The 12,644-nt window shown below is 38.7% G+C and overlaps 1 protein-coding gene across 2 annotated transcripts in view; it reads right to left on the bottom strand.

Annotated features, from left to right (window-relative positions):
- The window catches only part of pard3ba (par-3 family cell polarity regulator beta a), a 204,839-nt gene extending 192,554 nt beyond the window's left edge, over positions 1-12,285 (bottom strand). For both annotated transcript variants that reach the window (XM_067442199.1, XM_067442200.1), the window contains exon 1: positions 11,960-12,285. In XM_067442199.1, the coding sequence (XP_067298300.1) occupies positions 11,960-12,076 (117 nt within the window). In that variant the 5' untranslated portion in view covers positions 12,077-12,285. The remainder of the gene's footprint in view (positions 1-11,959) is intronic.
- Between the last annotated feature and the right edge of the window lie 359 nt (positions 12,286-12,644).

The raw sequence follows: 12,644 nt of genomic DNA, 5'->3' as shown, positions 1-12,644 counted from the left end.
CATGTAGGGACCTTCATTATGCTGCCGTGTTAGTGTGAGGCTATTTTGAGCCTTGTTAGTGGTATTAACTAGCGATTTAATTTTACCACCCTGTGTCTACCCAGTGCCCCATAGACTAGTGTTATAAGCTAATCTGTTTTTAAAGATAAAACTCTTTACATTCGATTTTCATGAAAACGCATCCCAGAGAACGATCTACTCTGTAACCATCTGTTAATTACCCCTAGGTTCATTTCTCACCGGAGTTGTCCTTTAACTGTTGGAAGTAGAAGAGAACCCAAAGAACGGACTTGCGTTCTCGTAGAGACCGGTCTTGCCAGGTGACTTTGAAAGGACAAACTGTGTACACAGAAAGCATCTTTACACTGTAAAAAGAAAATGCTCAAATTGAAAATGTTCTAGTGACTGATCACATCTAAATTTTCCAGTTGGCCAAATTGAAATTCTGTGAACTGAATTCGGCTTACTAAAGAATTTAAATGTGATAATGTGATCTTGTTGCTCAACTGAACATACCACTCTCAGCATATTATAAGTAGTGGCTAATGCACAATAAAAAATACAACATATCACACACAAATGGAATAACCTATTAAAACATTTCTTTCATATTATTATAGACATTGTTTTCATATAATTTTATATCTTTTTTATTTTACTATGAATATTATTGAAAATGAGTAGCCCTGTGTATTTATGAAAATGAGTAGCCATGTGTATTTATGAAAATGAGTAGCCATGTGTATTTATTAAGCAATGGACAAAGGTTTACTTTCACAAACCGTCACGTATTAGCAAGCTTGTAGCGGGAACTTTTAGGCTCAAAGGCTTCTGTACAGAGACACCCACAGCATCTTCTGGGATTTCTAACATTCCGATTCTCTCAAGTCTGCATTCGATACATCCTTCCTCGATATCAATATCACATCCGGGTACTTTCATTCATCCTCTGTTCTTGCTTTCTTGACTACTGGAATTTAACTTTGACGGTTGACGTAGAACGGACAATGCATATTGAGAAACAACCTAAATGAACGAAATCATTGAATCATTCAAACCGATTTTAAAAAAACGACGTAAATCAATTAAAGGAGAACTGTTAGAAGTTTACAAAAAATATAATTCTGTCATTAATCATTCACCCTCAAGTCGTTCCAAACCCATAAGACTTTTGTTCATCAGATTTTTTTATTAAATCTGAGAGCTCTCTGACCCCTCCATAACACTTTCAAGGTCCAGACAGGTAATAAAAGACATTGTAAAAATCGTTCCATGTGACTACGTTGGTTCACTATAAATTTTATCATGCAACAAAAATTTAGCCTAGAAATCTAGACCCACCCTAGCGGTAGCAAATTTAATTTCCAACGAGTGTCGTCTAGCAACTCTCAATACCCTTCTGAGCTGTAAACGCCAAACTCTGGTTGGGCCAATCACATTGTGTATAGAGTCGGTGGACGGGGCTTTACATAATGACGGCCGAGTTGCGCTTGCGTGCTTCTAGTAAACACAGAAACTGGCAAACGGCGATCGAATCAGCTTTGACCGTGACTCTGGAAGACTTGGAGTTAAGCTTTTCTCTGAGAAAAGAACAGAACGGCCCTGAAGTCATTCTTAAAAAGGGAAGATGTGTTCGGAGTTTTGCCGACCGGATACGGCGAAAGTTTAATCTTTCAACGAGCTCTGCTTCACCTTTGTTGCTCTGGTTGGTTGTAGCGCTATCCAATTGTGTGCACGCCGTGCAGAGGGAGTTTGAAAGGCAATCGTTTATCCCGCCCCTCGGATTGAGCTGTCAATGGTGAGTTTCCAGACCAAATATCTTGATGTGGGTCTGGCTTGTCAGGCTAACAAAAATATGTTTTGATCGCAAAAAAATAACAAAATAACGATTTTAATCAACAAATGCTTCCAGCCTGTGTCAGACTCTTACGCTGTTGACAGTGTATTAAAACGGTGCAGAGTTTCCTAAATCTACAGCAGAACAACTCGTGCGCATGCGTTGTGGTGTTCACGTGAACAGTGTCGGCCAAAGATAAGCTGGCATTCTGGAAGCGTTGTTTACGCTACATCAACAGCCTAAGTGTCTGACAAGCTAGAAGAAATTTTAGAAAAGAAGAAAGAAGAAAGCTAGAAGAAATTGTTTTTTGTAGAAAGTGTTAATTAAATAGCTGTCTACGGAGGGGTCAGAAAGATCTCAGATTTCATCAAAATATCTTCGTGTGTGATTTGGAGATGAACGGAGGTCTTACAGGATTAAAATTTTCATTTATGGGTGAACTAGCCCTTTAAATATTTTTTAAACAGACTATATCATTTTGTTAGAAGTCAGAACATCTAATAAATTACATGTTATTTTGTTTAGTTACCTATTCAGAATCGTGAGAGAATCATTATCTCTATTTTAAACAAACTAAATCATAATTTATCCAGAATCACGTAACTAATATTTTGTGTCTTTTTGTTCCTTCTTCCACAAATCCCCTAAAACACTATGAGAAAACAAAAAATACAAGATCTGATTACCTGTGCATTAAACAGCAGGAAGTTCTGAGAAGTTGTTTGGTCTCAAATGTCAAACACACAGTAATCAGCCTCTCCATCTATGAGAACTGAGAAGTCATTTCAACATGCACTAATTGTAAATGATTCCTCACAGCTACAATCTTTAATTAGTGTTTTTTGTTTTTTGAAAATGCAAGCACATTGTGATTACTAGGATGTATACTGAGGGTTAATAATCTGAACAAACCCCTACAGCAAAGTATTAAAATGTCAGCATGTAATGCATCCTGAACCGTTTGTGATACAATACCTCAAATCATGCGGCTTATTGAGATGATGTGTGCAATAATCTTTCTAAGTGATTGCACTTACATTTTTTGATAAAACAACCCTTAAAAATTATATTTCGCAATCATGGAATTTACAATAACAATGGCATTTTACATTTGCGTCGATCTTAAAGAGATAGTTCAACCCAAAAATTTTAAATCTTTCATAATTTACTCACCCTCAAGTTGTTCCAAACCTGTACGAGTTACTTTCATCTGCTAAACACAAAATATATTTTAAAGAAAGTTGGCTGACAGTAGCCATTGACTTAAAAAAATACTATTGATATAAATGTCTGTTTATCAACATTCTTTAAAATATCTTCTTTTGTGTTGAAGATCATGCACTGGAGCATAATCAATCATCAACCAGGATCGTATTACTTTATTACTTACATAGTTTATTCTATGCACAAAGTCGATTCCAAAAAAGTTGGGAAACTGTGCAAATTTTGAATAAAAGCAGAATGCAATGATGTGGAAGTTTCACATTTCAATATTTTATTTAGAATACAGCAAAGATGACAAATTTATCATTTAAAAAAATATATATCATTTTATTGGCATCAACACATCTAAAAAAAGTTGGGACAAGGCCATGTATACCCCTGTGTGGCATCCCCTCTTCTTTTTTGTCTGCAAACGTCTGGGGACTGAGGAGACAAGTCGCTCAAGTTTAGGAATAGGAATGTTGTACCATTCTTTTCTAATACAGGCCTCTAGTTCCTCAACTGTCTTTGGTCTTCTTTGTCACATCTTCCTCTTTATGATGCGGCAAATGTTTTCTATGGGTGAAAGATCCGGACTGCAGGCTGGCCATATCAATACCCAGATCCTTCTTCTACACAGCGATGATGTTGTAATTGATGCAGTATGTGGTCTGGCATTGCCATGTTGGAAAATGCAAGGTCTTCACTGAAAGTGACGTCGTCTGGATGGGAGCATAAAAAAAGCATGTAAGCTTGCCCATGCCACACACACTCATGCAACCCCATATCATCAGCGATGCAGGCTTTTGAACTGAGTGCTGATAACAACTTGGGTTGTCCTTGTCCTCTTTAGTCCAAATGACATGGCGTCCCAGTTTTCCAAAAAGAACTTCAAATTTTGATTCATCTGACCACAGAACAGGTTTCCACTTTGTCATTCCAGTCCATTTTAAATGAGCCTTGGCCCAGAGAAAACAAATGTGTTTCTGGATTATATTTAGATATGGCTTCTTTTTTGACCTATAGAGTTTTAGCCGGCAACGGTGAATGGCACGGTGGATTATATTTCCCGACAATGTTTTCTAGAAGTATTTCTGAGCCAATATTGTGATTTCCATTACAGTCTCATTCATGTATGTGATGCAGTGCCGTCTAAGGGCCCGAAAATCACAGACATCCAGTATGGTTTTCCTGCCTTGACCCTTACGCACAAAGATGGTTCCAGATTCTCTGAATCTTTGGATGATATTATGCTCTGTAGATGATGATAACTTAAAATTCTGCAATTTCTCTCTGAGAAACTCCTTTCTGATATTACCCCACTATTTTTCACCACAGAATTGGGGGAATTGGTGATCCTCTGCCCTTCTTGACTTCCGAAGACACTGCCACTCTGAGAGGCTTTTATAACCAATCAGGTTGCCAGTTGACCTAATAAATCCTCCAGCTGTTCCTTATATGTACATTTAACTTTTCCAGCCTCTTATATCTAACTGTCCCAACTTTTTTAACTGTGTATCTCTCATGAAATACAAAATGAGCCAATATTTGTCATGCCATTTCAAAATGTCTCACTTTCAACATTTGATTATTTATATTCTATTGTGAATACAATTTGTGAACAAAAATCTTGAGATTTGTAAATTATTAACTTTTTATTCACAAGTTGTACAGTGTGAGGATCATCACTCTTAAGCCCCTTTCTAACTGCACGTCGGACCCGCAATATTCCCGGAACATTGCCGAGTCGCCTTCTGTGTGAAAGCAACCACGTCCCAGAATTGATTACCGAATTCGACCCGGGTCGGGGACCTAGTAACATTGCGGGATATGTATCAGAGTCGCCAAGGAAGCGGAAAAGAGAATTAAGACGGCAACGCAACGGGCAAATCAACAAAACAAAAGTAAATATTGGAGTGGCCTTTCCAAGATGGAAAGAGCTCATGAGGAGCAACGATTTTAAAAAGAACGCCGACGTTGCCTGCTTTCTTCCCGACAGGTAACGTAATATTAATTCAGCCTATTTGTGTATATTGGAAGTTTTATTGTTGCTTGGCTAATTATATAATGGTGTGCTGTGCATAACACTAGAACGACGTCTAGGATAGTTTTCCTCGCGTCAATGATGCAAAAGTATTGTTTACCTTATAACAAAAATCCGTGTTCTATGACGGATAACATGAGATTAATATTTTAATTGCATTGTAATTTGTTTGCCTTACGCTAGTGATGTCGTACAAATAACAAAAACGTAAAACTATTATTCATTTTACATAGATTAATTTGATCATAGATCATTTGGCAAATTAAATAACTGCAAATTATAATAGTTTTCAAAAGTAACCTCATCATTTGAAGCAACACTCACCGAATTGGTCGTGCCATGACTAAATCGGCCACCGTAGGAGTTGAAACGAAATCGAAATTGAGAGGAACAGAAACTATTATTCACTGGATGGTCATAATCTTTTCACCACTAGATGGGGGAAAATATCACACAGTGTAACTTTAAAGGGGTGGTTTATTTATTATTATGTACATTTCAGGGTAAGTGATGTCACTAACCCAGGAATAAGCTGGTGTAATCCCTACCAGCCATTTGCTGTAGTCGTTAAAAAGCAATTTCTGTAAAAGAAAATATCTCCCTTCACTTTGAACTTTGACCATCATAACTTTGCAGATGTTGTTTAAGCTCAAACAGCAACATTACACTTGTCTGGCTATCATCAGACCAAGCTCAATTTAAGATTAAGCATTGGTCTGGGGAGTCTGCTCTCTATTTTCAAGTCAGGTGGATAAGCCAGCCTGTGATTGGTTCACGCAAAAGTGTAACAGAAGCAGTAGAAATTAATGTACAGGTTTCTAGACTGAGCTGCAGGGCGAAATCAAATCGCCGGCAGATTAGGCTGGGTTTATCCAATCTAACATTACACACTAATTAAAGTTAAATCAAAATCATCCACCCTTTTAAAACTACGCACTCAAATGAAGATCTTGCGCAAAAGACTATCAATATGTTTTTTCTTACACAAACCCATCGATTCACTTCATAGAGCCGTAAATAGGCTCAGTTTTTTAGCATATGCATAGGAACAATCCTTTAGGACTTGATATTGCATATCCATTGTGACATTTAAAGCCAGTGCGATATGTGGTAGGGATGGCTGCTGACACTGGTGGCTTTGTGCTCTTGGAAATGTGCCACGTGTAGTGATCTCAGCAGCGATGCCTGCCAAGTCAGCTCTCCAGTCATCCTCAGAGGTTAGCAACGGCCCGGCAGAGCTCAGCAATGGCAGGATAACAAAGCAGTTTTCCTCTGATGTCAGTTAATCTCAACCAGTCAGTAAGATCTTGCTGGATACGTAAGCATTGCTGAGTGGGACAGACTGGTTTTGGGGAGTAGACAGACTACTAACTATATTTCCATAAGCATAGTGCGTGTGCGTGTGCGTGTGCGCCACCCACAGCACGCTTCCAGAAGCTTGGCTGTTTTTGTAAAGAATCGGTACCTCTGTCTTTTATAAATATGATAAAACTGAAGACTCTTCATAGATATGAAGGATGCAATACTACTCTACCATTAACATGAGATTGTCCCCTTTAAACACATTCCTTAAATAACACACTCCTTAAAATCTGTCAAAAAATGTTAGAGAGTCTGATCCATTTTATCAGATCAGAAACAGCTCTATCTAACATCAACATGAAACCAAAATGTATTTGTTTTCACTTTCTTAAAGGGATAGGTCACCCAAAAATAAAAATTCTGTCATCATTTAGTCACCCTCAAGTTGTTCCAAACCTATATAAGTTTCTTTGTTCTGCTGAACACAAAAGAAGATATTTTTAAGAATGTGTGTAACCAAGTAGAGAGAACAACCATTCAATATCATAGTAGGGAAAAAATGAGGGCTGTCCTCGACTAAGGATTTAGACATTCGAATCAGAATTCAAAACAATTTTTATTTTCCTTTACACACTGCACACAGCAACAACTTTTAATAAAGCGACCAAAACTGCCTGCCAACTGACAGACGAACTGACAAAGGCTTTCTTATTTAGGTTAAAATAGCCTAAAAGGTAATGTGGTGGATAAACATTCATAAACCGTTTTCTCATAACATGTTAAAGCCGCGATCAAAATACAGAACATCACACAAATATATAAAAGAACATTTTGATAAATAAACCTAAAAAAATATATACCTGCCTAGAGAGGAAAAGATCACTTTGAGTGCGTTTACATGCACCGATTGTGCCTAAAGGGGGTGAAGGACGTGAAGCTCAGCCCCGCGCCTCAGGATCTCACACCGCCACCTGACGCGCACATTATATACACGCGAGCTCAATTTTGAATTGACTGACAGAAGAGCTGCACGATGAGTGTATCTTGTAGCACAGGGTTAAATCAGTATTGAAGATTTGAGGGAAATATAATATACATTTAATATAAAACCTTGAAAAAGCGCTCTGTGGTGCGGCAGGATTTTAAACAACTTCCTGAGTGGCCGCGGACAGGTGCCGAATGCTGCCGCCGGAGTGTGTACATTCATTGAACGTGTTCGAATTTTAAAGGCGCGGTGCGAAGCGCCCTTAAAGGGGTCGCACACCGGATGCTCAGCTCAGCTCAGCGCCGCGACACGTCTTTAAAATACTGAGCACCCCCATATTGCCAAAATGGTATAATCCTCGTTTCATAACACCCGCGAAGATTCGACCGTGAGATCGGTGGTGGAATCAGACTCCGCATATCGATGCATCGAATCTTCGACTATTCGGGGTCACCCCTAGAAAAAATGCTATGGCAGTCAATAGTTGCCCTCTCTGCTTGGTTACAAACATTCCTCAAAATATATTATTTTGTGTTCAGCAGAACAAAGAAACTCATACAAGTTTGGAACAAATTGAGGGTGACTAAATGATGACAGAATTTTCATTTTTGGGTGAACTATCCCTCTTGGTCGTATTATGAATGATTAAGTGAGTCAGGTTTCCTAAAGAAAACAACAGTATAACCTTGCTTAAAATGTAATGATAACTTCTTTGTCTTCTGCAACTTTCTTTTTCTCCCTCCCCTCCAAACACATAAGACAGGTTTCCAACCAAGGATTTTTTTTTTTTTTTGTGCAAAAGTAGACTTTAACATGACACTAAACATCAACCAAGACTGAGAGTAAAAGGTGTTGTTTAAAGTTATTATTAAATCTTAGGTTGTAGTTTGAATATATAAAACATGCATATTTTGGCTAGACCACTTAAAACTTGCCACAACAGAGCTGTATATCATTGATTGCATTTGCAACGCATAACCGCAGCAATTGAGAACATCCGAATAAACTGAAGTGGATCTAAATGGGCAGACATAATTGTAATTGTAAAGTAGTGCTGCAACGACGCGTCGACGTCATCGATGACGTCGACTACGGAAATACGTCGACGTTCGTGAAATGCGTCGACGCGTCGTGTCAGACGTTCATCTCGCGTAATGTTGGCTTCTGCTCCTGGTTCTATCACAAAACCCTAGACCGCGAATATCAAAAGTATGGGAATACTTCAAACAGAGGCCAAACAGTGTTTCTCACACAGACTAATTTGTGGCGGACTGCCACATTCGTCATTCATTCATTTTTACGCTATTTAAAAGACGCACGCATATTCGTTTAGCTGCATTTCCTTAAATTCTCTCTCCGCCCTTTTGCGCGTCTCTTACTCACTCACACACACACACACGCGTTGCATTCGACCGTAAAACAAGTTTTATTGCATTTTGGCGCATTTAGTATGACATAGCTTTTAAAACCAGAGCAGTTGAATAACAGAGTTGCGACACGCCTTCATCACGCGGCAGCGCGCGGTCACGGCGCTCATATAATTCTAAACAAACCAGCGCGGTGTCAATCAATACAGACCAGTGTTTCCCAACCGGGATCCCGAGCAAAAGTTGCGGGGACGCACTTACACTTCGGTTCATCTCGCATCTGATGACGCATCTTTATTATGGGTTGTAACTTGAAAATAATGCTGTATGTATGTTTCTGTCGATGGATACACGTGCTGACTCCTCAGGTACACTACAACAACAGCGATAATAAAAGTAAAACGTGGGCAAAACGGTCTCTCTTTGTAAACTTTATAAAACGCATGCGAGTGCTGCTGTACGTCCGAATATGAGCAGTCATTTTCACAGTCATCACCCCCGTGTAGCCAGGAGACTCGAATGAGAAGATCTGTCTTTGTGCACTCGTCCCAAAGCGCGCAAATATTGAGTTATCTTTCACATCCTGTGCTTAAACGGACAAACTCACAAAAAGTATGTCAAAATGTCATAGCCTACTCTATGCCTTAAGTGAACTTTATACAGAAAATACGACGACTATCCGTGGGTCTTAAAGGGGCAGTAGCATTCACTGCTGTCTGTTTAATGTCAAACAAAAGATAAAGACCACTCACTGCTCCTGACTGAATAGCTTTTGTAAGTTTAATAAGGATTATTTTTTAATTTTAAACAGTTAAATGTGTGGTTATTTTACTTTTGATTACTTAATTCCATTTCTCTACCTAAAAACTAATGTTAGACCCACCTGAAAAGCATTGTTTATTTTGTTCTCATCTTTGCTCAATAGTATTCATTTGTGCTGCTGCTTCTATTTAAGTTATCTGTTCTTATTTTCTTTATTTTCATTTGACAGTAGTCCTTTTTCCCCTGAACATAGCAAATACCGAACTGTACTGAAACGTGAACCTAAAACCGTGATACAAAGTGAACTGTGAGCAGTCTGTACTGTTACACCTCTAGCGTAACTTATGCGAGGGGGTGCCACAGAATTTTGAAAAATTTCAAAGGGTAAAAAAATTAATCGTTAGATTAGTCGACTAATCGAAAAAATAATCGTTAGATTAGTCGACAGAAAAAATAATCGTTAGTTGCAGCTCTATTGTAAAGCTCTACCAGAATTAACCTAAAGCTTATTTGAATAATCATGCTGTCACATCTGCAAAACAGGACCCTGGTCTTCATTAATAATGCATAATGTGTTTTCATTGTTGACATTATTGTAAATCGGCCATTTAAACTAATAACAGCTCATCTCTCAAACTAAATGTAAATGAGCTAAACATCCACCCATATCATAAACACATTTGCATAACAACATTTACAACTAACGTCAACACAAACTGCCTATTTGCTGTATATGAATATGTACAAGGTCTAAGCAAGGAGAAGTCAGAAGTGCATTACGGAGAGATGAAGGCCCAATACTCAAGTGACGCACAAGACCCGAGAGGTGGGTTGACAGACTAGATAAAGCTCCCACGTCTACCCCAGCATGCCTGGCACCAGCCCATCCCATCCAACTGAGCCAATCTCAGCCGATAACGTCCATCAGTCAGGCATACTAAAACCTCCCATAAAGCCAGCCATCTCAGCCCGAGAGCCCAGGCCAAACTAATCAAACACAGCCTGCCACCTGCATTTGGAGATAGGCAGCGATTAATGACACGGCTGTATTCATCACATAAGTCCTGCTTTATTCCAACTGGCATTTACTGCAGAAGCTGGACAAAGGGACTAACAGTGACCAAGCATTGTATTATTAAAGAGTGATGGGGCTCAGAGAGGACTAATACAAGCATGAATTGATATCAAAGATCCCCTCTATAGTGGAATACAGTTGGGATATATTTATTCATGTATAAATTAATGATTAGCCAAATTACTCAGGCCCTATATGGCCCTAATTGTCATTTGGACCCCTCAACAAAATTGTGGATCATTCAGTAAATATGGCATTTAATATTATGGCTTTCAAAAATATTAACAAAATCAAAAACTTGAGCTGGGGAAGTGTCCCAAATTTTGTTGATGTGACATTAAATGACCCTTATGCTCATCAAGCCTAAGAACAGCATTTATTCCAAAAATAGCGCTTTTCTAACAACTCTTTAATATCAATAACTCATGCTGTACAGTATAAAAACCATTACGCCTATGGAAGTCCCCACAATTCACAAAAACACTGTGTGTGTGTGTGGTGTGTGTGTGTGTGTGTGTCCTCTATCGCAGTGGGGACTTCAACCTGAATGCACACTGACTCATGGGTAATTGTGTCACCATCATGGGAACCTAAATCAAGGTCCCCATGAGGAAACAAATTTATAGGTCATACAGCATGAGGTATTTTTTGCGTGTTTTTTTTTTTTTTAAATGTAAAATGTGATGGGTAGCTTAAGGGAGTGTAAGGGAGCAGTAGAATATACAGCTTGTACAGTATAAAAAACATCATGTCTATGAAAAGTCCACATAAAACATGGGTGGTAAAACTGTAATAAATCCATCCAAAACAAAAGTAAAGTAAAGTGAAAGTCACTGGTAACAGAGGATTAACGACCAAAGTCATTTCCCCAGACATATACTGTGCAGTCTTAAAAATCATATTTACATTTTTTTAGGCAGAGAAAAAATGTCTTACCACAGTATCAGACTCCAGGAATGTCTAAAGATAATGAATATTCAAAACAATAACCAGAAATCTGAAAAATGTCACTGTTGACAGCTCAAGATCACGTGATTTGAGCTTGAGGGCACACCCTGTTACCAATCGTACTATGGTGAAGACTGGATAAATGCATGTTTTTAATGTTAATGAGGCGAGCGACGTCATCATGGACTACGTAATATTCATGAGTTTCGCTTGATGCTCGTTGGAGCGTCACGCAGCGTCAAGTATTAATATTCATGAACCATGCCTTCGTCATAGTAGGATTCGCCAGCCGGTAAACAGGTGTAGTTTTTTAAATAATTTTGGTTACATCTCTCAAAGTAAGGATATATAAACAATCCATAGAGAATAGTAGAAGTCATAAATGAATACTCATCGGGATACGTTATAGATTTCGTACTTTAAAACAACACGTTACCTGTTCAACAATCTTCTTGTATCTTTGAGTGGCTTGGTCGATCAAATCCCGTACCATCCAACCGTTTTTACACGGGACGACAACCCTCGTTTCCCCGAAATTTACCGTCACTTTCATCTTAACTTGCTCATCAAACGTTCAAATATCCTAGTCGTTTTAAGTTTAAAGTACAGTTTCTCTTAAAACCAGCGCTGGACACTCGACAGGTGTCATTGGTCAACTGTTACAGGTGATCTTCCTGCTTCTCCTTAATGTTCTAGTAAAGTCTTCAGAAAGCCAATATTAAATCCATAAACGGAATAATCGTCCAGTAACCGCATTCCAAACCAGACAGGGTGAAACGGTCTTGGATGACAGAGAAAAGTCCTGATGTGTTTTTTTTCCCCCCGAGTTTGCGCGCGTTGAAGTCCAGAGTGAAACCGGAAGCGTCAGATAGTGAATAACTCTCGACTGCCGTGATTGACGGCCTGTGTTATGAACCCATAAACGGTCAGTCCCCTCAGAATCACTGCGGAGCGGAAGATGTACTTTCACTCATAAATGACTTGACATAAATGGCTACTAAATATATAGGAAATCTAGTTTACTCTAAGAGAAGAGAGAATAGAAAAGGTTTCTCTTCAATTGACAGTAGGCTATGAGTAGGCTAAACTCTCATAATGCCATATTTGAATAATCAAAATAT

The sequence above is a fragment of the Pseudorasbora parva genome, chromosome 4 (assembly GCF_024679245.1).
Source record: "Pseudorasbora parva isolate DD20220531a chromosome 4, ASM2467924v1, whole genome shotgun sequence".
NCBI classification, from domain to species: Eukaryota; Metazoa; Chordata; class Actinopteri; order Cypriniformes; family Gobionidae; genus Pseudorasbora; species Pseudorasbora parva.
This window is presented reverse-complemented; position numbering and strand designations above follow the sequence as displayed.